Source organism: Pelobates fuscus, chromosome 2, assembly GCF_036172605.1.
Source record: "Pelobates fuscus isolate aPelFus1 chromosome 2, aPelFus1.pri, whole genome shotgun sequence".
NCBI classification, from domain to species: domain Eukaryota; kingdom Metazoa; phylum Chordata; class Amphibia; order Anura; family Pelobatidae; genus Pelobates; species Pelobates fuscus.
In genome coordinates this window covers 364,796,913-364,816,731 of record NC_086318.1, presented here as the reverse complement: position 1 = coordinate 364,816,731, position 19,819 = coordinate 364,796,913, and the positions used below count along the sequence as shown (strand labels likewise).

General features: G+C 43.4%; 1 protein-coding gene across 1 annotated transcript in view; it reads right to left on the bottom strand.

Moving 5' to 3' along the window:
- SNX5 (sorting nexin 5) overlaps nucleotides 1–19,819 on the bottom strand; it is a 95,848-nt gene that overhangs the window by 8,883 nt on the left and 67,146 nt on the right. The window contains exons 7-10 of the mRNA XM_063441386.1: nucleotides 18,001–18,106; nucleotides 17,264–17,339; nucleotides 2,207–2,246; nucleotides 383–469 (exon numbers count right to left, since the gene is read on the bottom strand). Coding sequence (XP_063297456.1) covers nucleotides 383–469; nucleotides 2,207–2,246; nucleotides 17,264–17,339; nucleotides 18,001–18,106 — 309 coding nt within the window. The remainder of the gene's footprint in view (nucleotides 1–382; nucleotides 470–2,206; nucleotides 2,247–17,263; nucleotides 17,340–18,000; nucleotides 18,107–19,819) is intronic.

The following is a 19,819-nucleotide window of genomic DNA, read 5'->3' as shown; positions in this document are numbered from 1 at the left end:
AGCTCCGCCGGCGCCATCTTTGGTGTAACTCGTGGGGTAGGCCTGTCGAATGACAGCCTGATATCAGGCATTTTTGGTACCTCCGGAATGTGGAATCTTCTGTTGTTCCGCCCCATGATGTCGGCTGTGAGGGGGTGTTGGGGTATAAGGCTTGTGGAAGTTATTTAATTTCAAGTGTCTGCTGTTTTTTAGATTCTTTTTGCGGAGCTCCACACAAGCACGTCCGTCTAATCTGCTTGGTAGCCACGCCCCTCGAATAGCATTAAGTTTAATAACCGCCACACACCAGAATGGAAATGGAAACTAGGAAAAATCTAAAATATAACTTTACTGGTTTATTATGTTGGTATTATTACCGTTTCTATAAAATTAAATACATTACCTTGGCAGCTTCAATGTTAAGCACATAGTATCTTAAAAGTTCCGACAGTTTCAAGTCCTCATCTGAAGCAACTCTAGCCTCTACTTTCTAAAAAGAGATTTAAAAAAAAAAAAAAAAAAAAGAACAAATTAAATTGGAGTAAATGAAAATTCTGAGAGGTTTATTAAACACAACATGGAGTGGATATTTTAAAACCAAAAGGCCAGAAAAACTTGGCTTTAAACTGAAAGAGCTAAAGCCATCAATCATTAGGTGATCTTTCAGTATCTGCCACTAAAAATAGTTTGTTCAGTTTGGTAACAAGGAGCACAGTATGTGCAAACCTTGTTCAAAAGAGTCTATGTTCCTTTTGGGGGAATACTTGAGTTGGGCTAGACTTGAATATCAAATAATTATATTCAGGCCAAGCGTATATGTGCTATTCCAACCAGTCAAAGTTGTTAGAGAGCTTTAGCATCTTAAAGGGTTACTCCGTTCCTTATTACCCATTCATATAATGCAGAATGCACTTTTGGGCATTATTCACGATATAAAGCTAGTTGTAGGTGTATAAAAAAAAATAAAAACAACCCACAACAACATTATACGCTTTAAAATTAACCTGGAATCCAACACCAGGTGATGCTCCCCATGCTGCCTTCCACATCCCATATGATGTCAAACTTTACCTCTCAGATGTCCAATCAAGTGCTTCATAGAGTAGCATTCAATTGGACTGTTCTCCTAGGTTCAGAGCGTATATGCATAATATTCTGAGCCAGGGAGGGGAGGAAGTGTGGCATGGGCCAATTCAACTGCTGGGAACTTGCCTGCAAGGTAAAAGCTTGAAAGTCCCCTCCGCCTCCCTCCATTTTGAAGCTGACCAAGTCTGTTGCACAGATTTAACATTTTTTATGCAGCCTAGTGATGGGGGTGCAACAAGTCCCTGGCACAAAAGTGCAAATACCTGTATATTTGCAGCGTTTCAGGCAGCAATGCTGCACATACCGTTTCCTACCATCATGACCACTGCTAAAAGCAGAAGTGGTCGCAGTGGTTGGAGAGTAACCCTTTAAATAAAGGAAATTAGGGCTAAACTACAATCTTTCAGATTTCAGAGTCCAATAGCAAGCAAGCAATTTGCGATTGTTATGATATATATTGCATGCAAATCCATAAAGGCAAACAAAATTTAAAAAATACAGCTCTACAGCACAACATTTATCAAAATGCAGGAGTATTTTATAATCTCCGCAAAAAGGTTTATTTCAGAGCAGGCAAATTTTTTTATATATTTTTTTTTTAAATCTAGTTTATAGCTGCCCTAACTACTGAAATGAAACTGGCAGAATGACGGGATTCATTGCTCTTAAACCCTTCTGGCCCTGATTTGGGTGACGGGGCCACAAGCTAATCATTTGTGAAGCCTAGTGTCAACAAGAGACTGACACAACCTTTTCTGCTTGGTACCAAGTCAAACACTCCTGTGTCAAGCAAGCATTTATTCCAAGTAGCAGAAACCAACTGAGCAGTCAACCTTTTACTGGAAAAACTAACCTAACGTTAAGAATTAAGGCATTTATTCACTAGTTTCTTACTAGTCCCAGATGGGTAGAATACAAGAGAAATGTTCAACAGACAGGTACACTGGAACAGGTCTGCAGCCCTAAGTAAATGGACAGACTCATTGACCTGTACATTGTCAAACCGTACATTATGAAGAATAATGCACAGGTGACAGTGCCAACTGTGTAGTATGCAGTGGTTTGAAAAAATTATCTAAATTATTAAATAAAGGGCAGATCATACACAATAAAAGTTACAGAAGTTATGAAAATTACTCACCCTTAGTTTTTCGTACAGCTCTGCTAGTTTCAACAAATATCTGAAAAAAAACAATCATCAAAATAAACTAAAATGAGACTTGGTGTTTTAACACGACATATACAGATTTCTATGCAACATATTTGCATCATCTCATGTAAAACTAATACCAATGTAAATAATCTGATAAAAAGTTGATTCGGATGCACAGATCGTTATGTAAACGCATAGAATCTCACTGCCTTTTCGACCCCCCTACCCATGTCTCAGAGCCAAAACAATGTGTCACATGGCTAGGCAAAGTGTTATTTGGATTTACACCAGATTACAATGTAAAGGAATGAGGACATTCTTTCCGTAAAATAAGACAAAGAACATGTGTCAGGATGGGTGGAACTTTTGTGTCCAGTCCAACAAACTGTCCCCATAAAAGGATGAGTTGGATAATGTGGTACTTTTGGACATCACCTGTTGTGATCAAGTTGTTCCGCTAATAAATGCATAGAGCAAGGAGGGTTAACAGGTAAATCCCCCTACGATGCAGAATTACACCTTGGCAGGTTAGTTCTATCACAGATGGAGAGCTACCTTTTTTGCCACAGCTGCACATATTCTACATTCTTTAATCAGGTATCTAGAGGACATTATGAGACAAGTTCCAAATCTGGCACTGAAATATGGGCCATGAAATATGGTAAAAAAATAAAAAATAAAATACTGAAGCAGTTAAGTTTCACAGGAACTTTCTGGCCGCGTTTCATGGTAGAGATTAAGAAACTTGCACAACTGCCAAAACACATATACAAGCTTGTATCCACCGTGACAACGTCTCAATAGATTCTTGTAATTTGGGCTGTGCAGACCACTGCATACCAAAAGATTCCGACTGAAAATAAAAAATTCATATGGTCTGAGCAGCTGCCTTCATTTTGCTTTTTATTTCTCATTTACTTCCACAAACCCACCATGAACATTTAAAACTGAACAAAAAAACTTGGTGGTGCAACGATTGTTTACATCATTTTGTAGCACTTATGTGATTTCTACAATGGCCACATATTTATACCTTCTTCATCAACGCAGATTTTGGCTGGGACACTCCGCAATATTCAGATTTTTTAGAACATTTCTGTCCCCCACACAGCATTCATTTCAGGTGTGCGGAGGAGTGAAGGAACGTAACCACACTCAAAAAGAACATGTAGCAGATGACGTACTAGACAATTGTAAATCTAGGTGTATATTTTTTATTTCTTAATATTTATTTATTTTTGTAGTGCATAGAGTATCAAACAAGCTCTGGTAGACCTTTCATTAAAATATTCAAACAAACAATACATATTGTTGTAGGCCTCACATGGAATGTCAGAGAGGGACTGCACTTTAAGTTTTTTTTTTTTTTGTTTTTTTTTAAAGAAGTAGGAAACAAGAAAAAGACAACAGGAGCGCTGCTCTAGGAGGTGGAAGAGCTAATGGGTAACACGAGTTAAAGAACAGAGCTGAGAAGTGATAAAGGTGATAGCATATTATTTAAAGCATGCTTAAAACACAGAGTTATGGAAACACAGGCTAAAGCATAGCTTGCTGGTGTTTGCCTAAATAGGTTGCTTAAGCTAATCGATTAACTGTAGCAAAGTAGTTAAGTAGTGCTATGGCATGGATTCTGCATGATGTGCTAAGTATGCCAGGCATTCAAATAGGATACATATGGTGGGTTGGGGGAGACATAAGGTTGAGGTGGAATGTCTCTTAATATGGGTACTGCTGTTACAGGATATCGGGTAATGAGGCCCGTTGATTGCCCTCCACCTAGCCTATGCCCTGCACGGGTTCAGCTTCATCCCATTAGTTGCAAGCCTGGCCATGGATCAGGAGCTGTCTCATGGAGGGGTTGTCACCCTTAGAAAGACATTGGTGGCGGTTCACAGGTGTAGTGGTGTTTTCTGTAGAAGGGGATCAAACGGCAGGTGAGTGTATTGCTCTAGGGAGTGTGAGACTGGCATCCGACCCGGCTTCTTCCGGCTGTTTTGTGTCTTCAAGAGCTTTCTCTGGTTAGGTGCCCCCTTGCGAGTCCCTCTGTTCTGGGTATGTGGTGCGCTCGGTCGAGCTTGCGACAATCTAGTGCTTGTCTGCTGGTGGGGAGTCGAAGGTGGGTCAGGGAGTTGCTGTACCACTCTGCTAGGTGTGGACTGCTGCTTTCGCCCGCTGATTCGTTGCCAGAAGGCTGGGTGGTGTATGGCAGGTCTCCATTAGCAGAGGAGCATGTGGCATCCGCCATCTTGTTGAGGCCTAAGCACAGTGTTGTCTTCGCTTGAGCTTTTGCCGCCAATGCAAGTGGTCAATGAGTTAACTCTAGTGTTGTGCCAGGAATTCCCTGTCCGACGGGGGTAGCAGGGTCTGTGCTGTTTCGTCGCTTTTCTGGGTGGTTGCAAGTGGAGAGATCGGCCGCGTCACCCACCCTCTTGCAGCTCGGTGTAGGCCGCTAGTGAGTTTTGGGCTCAAACAGTAGCCTTGCAGATGCTGTGGGTAACCCCCAAAGCATCATTACCCAATTTTGGTGGGTACGTTTGTAGTTTTATTGCCAGGATTTGCCTCAGGGCCCGGAGCTCTAGCAAAGCACGTCTGGAAAGCTTGGCTGTCAGGCCCTGCCCCCCTGTGTGTATATTTTACAGAAATGTATCTGTAAATTAGACTAATAATTTAGGTCAGGCATTTTTTTCTTTCTTAAATGAACCCTGTAAGCTCTCGGTTGGCCTGAAGTCCCCCAATGCAAACATGCATGCATTTTTTGAATTGCCTGTATATCTAAAAAATGCTTGCAACAGCTTCAGATCACTTTTTATGCATCTCTTGCAAGCCCTGACCCTTTTTTCGTAGCCCAGACTTACTGAGGCAGTCCAATCACAGACTCCCAATGCACCTCAATGAGAACTGCTTGCAAGGCAGATGCACTGTGCAATTTCTACCTCTTGAGGCAAGTTCCATTAAGTTAAACAACCAGGAAGTAACAGGTTGTCTCACTGAAAGCTGGGGGAGGAGAGGGGGTGTAACAAAGTTAACTTATGAAAGTGCCAATTTCTATTCAAATCTGCACATATTGTAAAATGAGCAATCAATCAAGCGAGTGTGTTTTAGGCGTTTGGAGAGTCCATTTAAAAACAGAAGCTCCTACTCGTGTGCTCCGCACACTTTGTGAATGCATGAGTTCCCTATGCAGCATGGGCACATTCTACCAGGAAATGTCTTGCATTGAACTGAATGATGCACATGTGACTTTATACAAATGCTTCTCTCCAGTGATTTCAATGGAAGTAACCAGACTGGCTTGTACCTCCCAGCCACCTGCTTATTGAATAGAGGTAGATCAGAGCCTTATACATTTAAAGCATTGATGGTAAATGTGGACGTTCTAGCGCTGCCTGGCTGAAAGTCATAGTTTTGAGAGTACTGGCATTCAAGATGCTGCAGACTATCTTCTAAGCCCCTCTAAACCTACTGAATTCGTTAAACTGCTGTTTCCCGCATCGCCCCAAATGCAGCAACATTATAGCTTGCTATACAGCTTCTAAAATCAGCATTTGGAAGTTGACATTTTTAAAGTGAATTGATAAGAAACTGGTAAAAACGTACACAAGACATTTTTGGGAAGAAACACATTTTTCGTAAAAACAAATTGAAATAAATAAATATAAAACACAAAAATCGACCCCAACTGTCTCTATACCATGAAACCGTGAAGCACCACACAAACCAATATTTCAACGTTTCCTTGCAGAGTGCAGATATCAGTACTCTTTCCATGTAATGTTGGAAAGTCAGTTAAACTTTTACAGGAACGGTATCTACAAACACTAGTTTCTGGACTAGCCCATTTGCTACGGAATGGACTTTGTATTTTCCCGTGGGTGATCAAACAGTGCTAGTCGTTCCTATTTAGATTTACATGGTTCGTTCCAACACAGATAAAATAAACACTTGTAAACATTTGCACATCATAGCAGCAAAGGCCCTGTAGTGTATGCTATCTGCACACAGGGCAATGTACAGCAGTGACCTTTTCTAAACACGGTTTCAGGGTTTCAGCCTTGCATTACTCAGATATGTGACACAGAGAGGGTAACACAAACTGGAACACAGGAGGTTAAACATGTGATGACATATCTGATGCCCGTTTCAAAGTGAAATTAACTCATTAAGGGCCAAATGTTACACTTAGCCATCATGACACTATGTTCCTCATCCACCACTGCTGTCAAAATTACAGGGGGGCACTCCACTTTGGAATAGAATTCTTGGAAAAAACAGGTTTCTGAATACCTAAACAATCACTAATCCATGAAGAGGGTTAAGGAAACTGTTAAAGTATGTTAGACAGCAGCATGTGAGTAAAAAGTAAAAATCTGTTTAACCAGGACCCAAAGCATATTTCAGTACTCCATAAACTATACCCACTACAATAAACTGTAGTGGTTATGGTGCTTAGAGGGCCACTCCAAGGTAACTTGTGATATCAAAGAGCAATCTTCTTCTAGATCATCAAGCATGTAGAATGAGAAGAAAAAAAAAAAAAACAAGAAAACTAAAAATGTAATTTTAGTGGCTATACTAACGGCAACACCAACTCCTCAGGTCCCAATGGGACTCCTTACAATATATCTTCTCTTTGTGTTTCTTGCTCCCAGACCTTTAATTATACAAAATGAAAATATAGGATTAGCCTATTTCTTTGTGATGACTACAGAGCTCAATGTTAAGAAAGTAAGTAAGAGTTTCCCTGCTTTGCATCTACAGTGCAAAAGCATGACGCTGCAAGGGAATGTGCATTGTAGCAGCTCTCCCTCCACCTTCCGTACAGATACAGAACTCACAGATAGAACAAAGTAAATGTCGCATTCTGAAACCGGAGGCTTGAAATTTGTGGTACAGGCAGTGTTTTAAATAGAAAGGCTATGACTGATGCACTGACTCTCCTCTGCAAGAAAGACTAGATGGGTCAAACCGTTTTAGTCTACTGTAGCTCAATGCTGGCATGGTTTTAAAAACATCTGTTACTATTACATTAATTTTAATGTTGCTCTTAACTACAGACTGAAAATGGGCACATGATAAAGTTCAGTCGACTCTAGAGTAAAGACATATCCCAATGGGGTAAATAATAACACAGAATGTGGGATTTAGTTATTTATTTTATTTACACATGCTATGCACTGGAATACAATCCATCCTGTGGTTTTACTTATTTTACGCCAGTACGTTTTTTCTTCTCTTGCAACACATGCAGAGAGACTCCATACAGTTTTTCCTTAAACAGTGACTCCTGATCAAATGACAATAGATTTGCAACACAAAAGCCAAAGAAATAGAGTTAAAGAATGTTTCAAGGTTTAAAAGGGATTCTATAGTTAGAAATACAAATCTTTATTACTCTATAGTGCCCTCTATTTCCCATTCCTCTCCCTCGCGGCCACCCCCCAGCATGTAAAGGGTTTTAAAAAAAAAACAAAAAAAAAAACACCTTTATTTACTCACCCGATACCTGCATATATGTCATTCAGCGCTGGGTCAGCACTCAGCCTACTCTGACATCAGACGGAGTAGGTAAATGCACATGCACCGCAAGCTAATTAAGTCCTTCCCATAGGGGATTTCACTGACGCTGGATGCCCTCGTGCGGAGCATTGGGACGTCCAGCACCATATAAGGGACTCCCTGTCCATTGGCATCTGGGGGGGGGGGGGGCAAAAAATGGCACAAGAGGGGTAGGGGGAAAAAGAAGGGCATAGGAGAGGAGGGGTCACAAAGACACACACACACACACACACACATATACAGAGAGGCAGAGAGGCAGAGGGGGTCACAAGGACACACAGAGGGGTAGAGGGGGTCACAAAGACACACACAGAGGTGTCGAGGGGGTCACAAAGACACACACAGAGGTGTCACAAAGACACACACACACACACACACAGAGGTGTCGAGGGGGTCACAAAGACACACACACACAGAGGTGTCGAGGGGGTCACAAAGACACACACACACACACACACACACAGAGGTGTCGAGGGGGTCACAAAGACACACACACACACACACACAGAGGTGTCGAGGGGGTCACAAAGACACACACACACACACACACACACAGAGGTGTCGAGGGGGTCACAAAGACACACACACACACACAGAGGTGTCGAGGGGGTCACAAAGACACACACACACACAGAGGTGTCGAGGGGGTCACAAAGACACACACACACACACACAGAGGTGTCGAGGGGGTCACAAAGACACACACACACACACAGAGGTGTCGAGGGGGTCACAAAGACACACACACAGAGGTGTCGAGGGGGTCACAAAGACACACACACACACACACACACACACACAGAGGTGTCGAGGGGGTCACAAAGACACACACACACACACAGAGGTGTCGAGGGGGTCACAAAGACACACACACAGAGGTGTTGAGGGGGTCACAAAGACACACAGAGGTGTCGAGGGGGTCACAAAGACACACAGAGGTGTCGAGGGGTCACAAAGACACACAGAGGTGTCGAGGGGGTCACAAAGACACACAGAGGTGTCGAGGGAGTCACAAAGACACACAGAGGTGTCGAGGGAGTCACAAAGACACACACACACACAGAGGTGTCGAGGGAGTCACAAAGACACACACAGAGGTGTCGAGGGGGTCACAAAGACACACACACACACACACACACAGAGGTGTCGAGGGGGTCACAAAGACACACACACACAGGTGTTGAGGGGGTCACAAAGACACACACACAGAGGTGTCGAGGGGGTCACAAAGACACACACACACACACACACACAGAGGTGTTGAGGGGGTCACAAAGACACACAGAGGTGTCGAGGGGTCACAAAGACACACAGAGGTGTCGAGGGAGTCACAAAGACACACACACACACACACACAGAGGTGTCGAGGGGGTCACAAAGACACACACACACACACAGAGGTGTCGAGGGGGTCACAAAGACACACACACACACACACACACAGAGGTGTCGAGGGGGTCACAAAGACACACACACAGAGGTGTCGAGGGGGTCACGAAGACACACACAGAGGTGTCGAGGGGGTCACGAAGACACACACACAGAGGTGTCGAGGGGGTCACAAAGACACACACACAGAGGTGTCGAGGGGGTCACAAAGACACACACACACACACACACAGAGGTGTTGAGGGGGTCACAAAGACACACAGAGGTGTCGAGGGGTCACAAAGACACACAGAGGTGTCGAGGGGGTCACGAAGACACACAGAGGTGTCGAGGGGGTCACAAAGACACACAGAGGTGTCGAGGGGGTCACGAAGACACACACAGAGGTGTCGAGGGGGTCACGAAGACACACACACAGAGGTGTCGAGGGGGTCACAAAGACACACACACAGAGGTGTCGAGGGGGTCACAAAGACACACACACAGAGGTGTCGAGGGGGTCACAAAGACACACACACACAGAGGTGTCGAGGGGGTCACAAAGACACACACACACACAGAGGTGTCGAGGGGGTCACAAAGACACACACACAGAGGTGTCGAGGGGGTCACAAAGACACACACACAGAGGTGTCGAGGGGGTCACAAAGACACACACACACAGAGGTGTCGAGGGGGTCACACGGACACACACACACACACACAGAGGTGTCCACAAAGACACACAGAGGTGTCGAGGGGGTGACAAAGACACACACACACAGGGGCCGAGGGGGCACACACATACACAGAGGGGCCGAGGGGGCACACACATACACAGAGGGGCCGAGGGGGCACACACATACACAGAGGGGCCGAGGGAGCGCACACACACAGGGGCCGAGGGAGCGCACACACACAGGGGCCGAGGGAGCGCACACACACAGGGGCCGAGGGAGCGCACACACACACACACACACACACACACACAGAGGGGCCGAGGGGGCACACACACACACACACACAGGGGCCGCACACACACACACACACACACACACAGAGGGGCCGAGGGGGCACACACACACACAGAGGGGCCGAGGGGGCACACACACACACACACACAGAGGGGCAGAGGGGGCACACACACACACAGAGGGGCCGAGGGGGCACACACACACACACACACACACACACAGAGGGGCCGAGGGGGCACACACACACACACAGGGGCCGAGGGGGCACAGAGACACACACACACACACACACAGAGGTGTCGAGGGGGTCACAAAGACACACACACACACAGAGGTGTCGAGGGGGTCACAAAGACACACACACACACAGAGGTGTCGAGGGGGTCACAAAGACACACACACACAGAGGTGTCGAGGGGGTCACAAAGACACACACACACACACAGAGGTGTCGAGGGGGTCACAAAGACACACACACAGGTGTCGAGGGGGTCACAAAGACACACACACACACAGAGGTGTCGAGGGGGTCACAAAGACACACACACACACAGAGGTGTCGAGGGGGTCACAAAGACACACACACACAGAGGTGTCGAGGGGGTCACAAAGACACACACACAGAGGTGTCGAGGGGGTCACAAAGACACACACACACACACACAGAGGTGTCGAGGGGGTCACAAAGACACACACACACACAGAGGTGTCGAGGGGGTCACAAAGACACACACACACACAGAGGTGTCGAGGGGGTCACAAAGACACACACAGAGGTGTCGAGGGGGTCACAAAGACACACACACACACACAGGTGTCGAGGGGGTCACAAAGACACACACACACACACACAGGGGCCGAGTGGTCACACATACACAGAGGGGCCACACACACACACACACACACACAGAGGGGCCGAGGGGGCACGCACACACACACACACACACAGAGGGGCCGAGGGGGGCACACACACACACACAGAGGGGCCGAGGGGGCGCGCACACACACACACACACACAGAGGGGCCGAGGGGGCACACACACACAGAGGGGCCGAGGGGGCACAGAGACACACACACAGAGGGGCCACAAAGACACACAGAGGGGCCCAGGGGGCACAAAGACACACACAGAGGGCACAAAGACACACACACACACAGAGGGGCCCTGGGGGCACAAAGACACACACACAGAGGGGCCCTGGGGGCACAAAGACACACACACACAGAGGGGCCCTGGGGGCACAAAGACACACACGCACAGAGGGGCCGAGGGGGCACAAAGACACACACGCACAGAGGGGCCGAGGGGGCACAAAGACACACACGCACAGAGGGGCCGAGGGGGCACAAAGACACACACGCACAGAGGGGCCGAGGGGGCACAAAGACACACACAGAGGGGCCGAGGGGGCACAAAGACACACACAGAGGGGCCGAGGGGGCACAAAGACACACACAGAGGGGCCGAGGGGGCACAAAGACACACACAGAGGGGCTGAGGGGGGACAAAGACATATAGAAGGGCTGGAGGGACTAGAAAGAGACACACAGAAGGGCTGGGGGGATGAGACAGGAAAAAAAAAAAGACACACAAAGGGGATGGGGGTAGAAAGAGGCCTGCCAGCCACAGCCAGCCTGCCAGCTAACTAGCCAAACACACGCAGCAACCTGCCAGCCGGCAACAATATATAAGATAAGAAGATCCAACATGGGCTGGGTATGTTATATTACTATATTGTGAATAGGGGCCAGAGTGTTAGAGAGGCGGTTGAGGGATCATACACGTACTGCACTGCCTGCGGAATTGGGTCGACATAATTCCTGGCTATGTGGCTGCAACTGAAGTGGCGTGTTCAAGAAATAGAGCACTGTGCCGCCAAGTCGCGAAATGATGCATGTCTGAAAATGTGTTAATAGCATGAGAAGTTTGGAAACCTCTGCTCTATCCAAAGCACTGCCATCTTGAAGATCCAGGGAAATGACAAAACATCATTGCCTTCTTCTGCCCCATTCAAATTCCTGCGCATGTGCCATGTTTGGGAAAGAACAAAGGAGGAATCCGGATATTTTGCTGCTGAACACAACAGCTCCACTCTTTGTCACTCTTTTCTGGAGCCCATATATGTAGTTAAGGTCGGTAGAAATTGAGCAAGGATCTTAATTCAGAGGCAAAGTTATGAAAAGATTAACTATATACTGTAACAACCTATGATCATTGCATGGATTGTGATGCAAGGAAGTTCCAAGTCACTGTCATGATTATTATAAACTGTCAGCAAGCAGGAAACCTCCAAATCTTAGAGCAGATTATATAGAGTTACTCCAACCACCATGACCACTTCAGTGATTTGAAGTGGTCATGGTGGTAGGAATCAGTATGTGCAGTGTTTCAGCATGCCACTGTAGTACCTATACTAAAAAAAACATCCCTCGACCCGTCAACCCCCTCTAACTACCACCCCATATCCCTGCTCCCGTTTTCCTCAAAGCTTCTGGAAAGACTTGTCTTTACCCGTGTGTCTCATTTCCTCAATTCCAACTCTCTCCTTGACCCCCTTCAATCTGGCTTCCACCCTCTCCACTCTACAGAGACTGCCCTTATCATAGTTACTAACGACCTATTCGCAGCTAAATCCAAAGGCCACTACTCCATACTAATTCTTCTTGACCTCTCAGCAGCCTTTGACACCGTTGATAATGCTCTCATTCTTCAAACTCTTCAAAATCGCTTGGTCTCTGTGACTCTGTCCTCTCGTGGTTTTCCTCTCATCTCTCCCAACACTCATCCAGTCTCTTTTTCTAATGATACCTCCTGCCCTCGTCCTGTCTCGGTTGGAGTCCCCCAAGGCTCTGTCCTTGGTCCCCTTCTATTTTCTCTTTATACTGCCTCTCTTGGCAAACTTATTACCTCTTTTGGATTCCACTACCACCTGTACGCTGATGACACCCAGCTCTCCTCCCCGGACCTCTCCCCTGCCGTGTGTCACTGCTTGCCTTTCTTCCATCTCTGACTGGATGTCCTCCCGCTTTCTGAAACTCAATCTCTCTAAAACTGAGCTCCTTGTCTTTCCTCCTCCTAATACTGATCCTCCTCTTTCGCTCTCCCTTCAAGTTTGTGGTACCAACATCAGTCCATCCTTGCAAGCGCGCTGTCTTGGCGTCATACTAGACTCTGGTCTCACCTTTGAGCCTCACATCCAGCATGTTGCCAAATCCTGTAGATTCCATCTTAAAAACATAGCCCGCATCCGCCCCTTTCTTGCACCAGATACTACCAAGGAGCTTGTCCATGCTCTAGTAATTTCCCGCATGGATTATTGTAACCCTCTCCTGATTGGTCTTCCCAAAAGACGTACTGCGCCCCTACAGTCCGTAATGAACGCTGCTGCTAGACTGATTTTCCTCTCTAGTCGTTTCTCTCACACATCACCCCTCTGCCAGTCCTTACATATCTCTCTCCTCCCCAGACCTCTCTGGTCTTTCCACCTACCAATATTAATACTCCTCTTTCGCTCTCACTTCAATGTGGTGGCTTCACATTTGAGCCTCACATCCAGTCTGTTATCAAATCCTGTAGACTCCTCCTTAAAAACATTGCCCGTATCCGCTCCTTTCTTATGAAAGATGCTACTAAGGAGCTTATCCATGCTTTAGTAATCTCTCGCATGGATTATTGTAACTCTCTCCTAATAGGTCTTCCCACAACTCGTATTGCCCGCTACACTCTAATGAATGCTTCAGCTACACTGATTTTCCTCTCACACTTCTCCCCTCTGTCAGTCCTTACATTGGCTTTCTGTATCCTATAGGAGTCAATTCAAGGTACTAATCCACACCTATAAAGCACTAACCAATTCTAGCCCCTCCTACATCTCTTTACTGATCCGCAGGTATGCCCCTTCTCGGTCTCTCCGCTCTGCTGTGATCTTCTCCTGTCTGCTGCTCACACCCGTACGGCCAACTCACGCTTGCCGGACTTCTCGCAGGCGGCTCCTTCCTCTGGAATAGCCTGCCTACCGCCATCAGACTCTCCCCTAGTCTTTAATAGTTTAAGAAGTGCCTTAAAACCCATCTCTTTATGAAAGCTTATGGCCTCCCAGAGTAACCTCTACTTCACATACCTGTCCCTTGCGCTCTCCTAAAGGGCAGCACTCTATTCTCTCCTTCAGCTCTGCTTCACTCCACCTTGTTTAATTGCTACCTCCTGTCTTGTTGTGTTTTATACCCCACATCCTATTGATTGTAAGCTTGTTTGAGCAGGGCCCTCTTCAACTTATTGTTCCTGTAAGTTTTTGTAAAAACCAAAGAAAAACAAGTTACCTGCGCTCTCTCCTTAATCCTTATGTATTTTTAACCCCTTGAGGACGCAGGACGGTTCAGGACCGTCATCGGCATTTTTGCGTTGCCGACCGACGACGGTCCTGAACCGTCCTAAATTTAAAATGTACTTACCCGATCGCCGTCGTTCCCCCGGCGGCGATCGGCGGTGCTCCCGGTGTGGGGAGACTGCCTGCAGCCCAGACAGTCTCCCCATGGCGGTTTAGGACCCCTGGGGCCATGTGATCGCCCAACAGGGCGACCACATGGTCACAATAGGTGTCCTAGACTCTGCCTGCAGGGGGACTGTCTGTGCTGACAGGCAGTCTCCCTGCTGCTGTAAAATCATAAAAAAAATTAAAGTTATAGTTAATAAAAAAAAATATATTATTATATATGTGTATATATATGATATATAGACATATATTATACCTATATAATATATGTCTATATATCATATATATATAATGTCATGCTAAGTGTATTTTTATATTAATATGTACATATATTAATATAAAAATACACTTATAATTAATTTGCACACGTATATATATAATATATATAATAACTATATATTGTATATATATATTATTATAAAATACGAATAATAAATAATTTAAATTAAATAAATTAAAAATAATAATAAAAAATTGAAAAAAATTATATATCTATACGAAATTTTATTCTAACTGTATTTTGATATTAATATATATATATTTATATCAAAATACACTTAGAATGAAATTGTATATATATCTATGTATATTTAAATAAATAAAAAGAATGCGAACTATTCATATGTCGATATACAAAATTACATAAATAATTATATAAATATACACGTAGACTTCAAATATATAAATATGCATATATATTTAAATTCTACGTGCGTATTTAGGTAATATTTTGACATAATTAAGTTATTTTATTGATTGCAATTTAAGGGACCTGCCTGCCAACCCAGGCCGAAAGACCAGAGAATTTAATTTGCTATCACTGTATTTTACCCTGTAACGTTCTACGACACCCTAAAACATGTACATGGGGGGTACTGTTTTACTCGGGAGACTTCGCTGAACACAAATATTAGTGATTCAAAACAGTAAAACATATCACAGCGATGATAGTCAGTGAAAGTGACTTTTTTTTGCATTTTTCACACACAAACAGCACTTTTACTGATGATATAATTGTTGTGATACATTTTCCAGTTTTGAAACACTAATATTTGTGTTCAGCAAAGTCTCCTGAGTAGAACAGGACCCCCCATGTACAAGTTTTATAGCGTTTTTGAAAGTTACAGGGTCAAATATATAGGTCAAATATTTTTACATTGAAAATGGCCAGGTTGGTTACGTTGCCTTTGAGAGCATATGGTAGCCCAGGAATGAGAATTACCCCCATGATGGCATACCATTTGCAAAAGAAGACAACCCAAGGTATTGCAAATGGGGTAAGTCCAGTCGTTTTTAGTAACCACTTAGTCACAAACACTGGCCAAAATTAGCGTTCAATTTAGTTTTTTACTTTTTTCACACACAAACAAATATGAACGCTAACTTTGGCCAGTGTTTGCGACTAAGTGGCTACTAAAAAAGTCTGGACATACCCCATATTGAATACCCTGGGTTGTCTACTTTTAAAAAAATATGTACATGTGGGGTGTTATTTAGCAATTTATGACAGATAACAGTGTTACAATGTCACTATTGATACATTTTAAAAATGTATGTTTTGAAACCGCAATATCCTACTTGTACTTATAGCCCTATAACATGCAAAAAAAAAGCAAAAAGCATGTAAACACTGGGTATTTTTGAACTCAGGACAACATTTTGAATCTATTTAGCAGTTTTTTTCATTCGCTTTTGTAGATGAGTAAAAGATTTTTCACATAAAATTCAAAAAACGTGTATTTTTTTTCAATTTTTCATCATATTTTTTCATTTTTTTTTAAATTAAATTAGATGAGATTATATAAATAATGGTATGTAAAGAAAGCCCCTTTTGTCCTGAAAAAAACAATATATAATTTGTATGGGAATAGTAAATGAGAGAGCGGAAAATTACAGCTAAACACAAACACCACAAAAGTGTAAAAAGATGCCTGGTCGCAAATGTACAACATCGCAAAAAAAGTCCAGTCCTTAAGGGGTTAAACAAATTGAGTTTTTTTTAGTTACCTCCAATGGCCATGAGAGGATGAGCCCACCTGCCAATGTCAAGGCAGACCCCCCTAATTGGGTCCTTAACTCTAACCATTCACCTTGCTTCCTCGAGCCTCTGACAAAAATCTCTAATGAGACACCCCTATATATACACCCCTATATATTATTAACCCTTAATAGGGAACACATGGGATGGGCGGCTGCATTGTAACAAGGCTGAGTGATACAAGTTTTTGTAATTGTCTCATTTATTGTTAAATGTCCCCCTTTGATAATATTATAAAGCGCGACGGAATATGCTGGCACTATATAAATACCAATAATAATAATAATAATAATGTGATGAGGAGCTTAGGAAGTTATTTTTATACAGTTGCAACCACAGATACACAGTTTAAAGCAACGTCGCCCTCTAGTGGCTGTTTTCACGTGCTTTGCAATCACAGAAAAACACAAGTTGCCCTAAACTGCCTGTTTTTGTGTGTTTATGGCTCTGGAAATGCATGTAGCCTTGATAACATGCACAGTGTGTAAGAAGCGTTGCATGCAGGGATTTCTAGCCCTCCGCTCTGTGGAATGTGTTTATTCAGCAAAGGGGAAGCCATCAAATATGACTTCCTACACTAAATTCCTTCTTCCCACAATTCCCAGCAATGCTTACTTTTGGACCTCTGTGTTCTCTTCCTCCGATAGAGAGGTCAGAGCAGCTGAAATATGAATGTAATCATCAGCAACATCTGCAAACAAAGAGCACAGGAAACATTTTAGCTGCGTGGCAGGACACCAAGGGAACGTATATAAAGGCTGTGAAACAGTGAGGTGAAAGATAAATCAGTACATCACTTGTCAATTGAAGCCTTCTAGTACCAAAATTGAGTTTTTGTCACTGTATTTCATACACTGGTCACAGAAAGGACTAAAAAGCCTAGAGAGGCGTTCCTTTGTTTCTAAATTTTTTAGATAATTCAAAAAAGAAAAATTATATAAATATAAAGATAAGAAGTTACTCCCTTTGTATTCGGAGGACATGCAGAGAAAAAGCTGATACGGTTTTTCTTTTAATGGGAATGCTGTGCACATTGTTCCAGATACGAAGATTAGTTCTGAATATTTTCTTTCATTAAATAAATGTGTTTGCTCTGAGCCTGACAAGTAGATATGTTTATATTATCACATGAGTGAAGCTGCCTGATGTGCCCCTTTAACAGATACAATGATGTAGTCAATATTCATCTAATAAGGCATAATGGATGCTCTAGAGACATTGATTCAGATTCTAAAATGAAATGGAAAGAGAGGCAGCATCGAACTTGCATGCTTTACCTCTCACATCAGCAATGCTAATTTTACTGCAAATCTAGTGTAAAGTCAGACAGGCGACTTCAGTGGCTCACGTACTTTTTTGAGATCGTGTCATTTTGTCAGCTTTGGCGGTAGAGTCCTTGATCCTGTTGTAGTAATTCACTAGAAAGATTTTTTCCTGCTCAAAGAATTCATCAACTTCCTGCATAAGGGAAAAAGGGAAGCTATGGCATGAGAACATTAAAGGGCTAGAAACACATTTAAAACCAATACTGGTCACTTTAAGAAACAACATAATGCACAAAGATGGAAAACACAAGCAAGTATTTGGTAATCAACTACATTTAGACATACAGAACAAAAGCCTCAATTTAATTCTTTTGAAAAGGCTTTTCAAATTATCACTATCTGTTCTAAAAACTTTTCAAAATACGTATCTTCGGATTCACCATTAAAGTCAATTGGAGGTTTTGTAGACAAATCCTTAAAAAAAAAAAAAAAAAAAAATGTTCTAACACATTGTGATCATTTGAAAAGCTTATAGAACACAGCCTCACAGTCTTAATATTTGATTTGAGTCTATAAAATAACTGTTCTACATTCCCTGCATTTTATCACTCACCCATAACATACCCATATCCCTGCTTTTCCTGCAGGCTGATGCAGAGAGCACACAGTACGTGGATCGCTTGTACACAAGCAATATATTGAACTGCAGTGCAATCGATGGCAGACTGCGCACTAGATGACCCAAATAACTTTGTGTCATTTTCCTAATACAGTGTCATTCTTTAACTATAGAATGTTTGATACAAGCATACACCTGTAACATGCTTATACCCAAGTTAATATCTTTAGAAATCTGTCTTTGCAAATATCTTGGGATTATAGCATTTAATTTTTTTTAATTTTTAATAAAAAAAAAATAAAAATTTGATTTAGCAGCAATGAATATCAGTTCACTGAAAATTTCAGACCAGCCCTACCCTTAAGTGATACTGTGAAATACAAGTGTCTCTGTCATGAAACTTTAGGATGTATAAATCTGAAATAAATCATTTACTAAACTCTGAAACCTTCCAGTGGTTGGTTCAATAAAAGGCACCCGTCACATAGATATAAGAATTTATTCTGACAAACTGGTAGTAAAGGCACAGACAAAGTTACATTTTTTCATACAAGACCACCTTAACCCCTTAAGGACACATGACATGTGTGACATGTCATGATTCCCTTTTATTCCAGAACTTTGGTCCTTAAGGGGTTAAAGGGACACTGTAGGCACCCAGACCACTTCTGCCCATTGGAGTGGTCTGGGTGCCAACTCCCACTACCCTTAACCCTGCAAGTGTAATTATTGCAGTTTTTTTTAAACTGCAATAATTACCTTGCAGGGTTAAGTCCTCCCCTAGTGACTGTCTATTAGACAGCCACTAGCGAGAACTACCTGCTCTATAGCACAGGTTTTCACCCCTGCAGCAACTGGGGATTGGGGGGTGGGAGGGAGAGGAATCCTGCAGTGCCAGGAAAACTGATTGTTTTCCTGGCACTGGAGATTCCCTTTAATGTCCAGGAAGAAAATCTACCAATCTTTTGTTAATAGTATGCAATAAGATATTACCAAAAGGTGACCATAGATTTGAGAAGGACACATAGTTTACTCTTGGTTATTCGGGGGTATGGAACATTATGTGGGGTGTTACAAAAGCCTTTCAAAATACATTATCTTCCGAACGCCTAACTCATCTAGAGACATAATATGGAACCACGCCCACAAATCTGGGCCACTTCACTGGTATCCCCACCACCCTCTGGGAACCAGAACAAAAATCAATGGAGAAATCCTAAAAACTCAAGTGTGTAATGGAACAGTTCTATGCAAGAGACTTAACAAAATTCTACATCAGTGTTAATT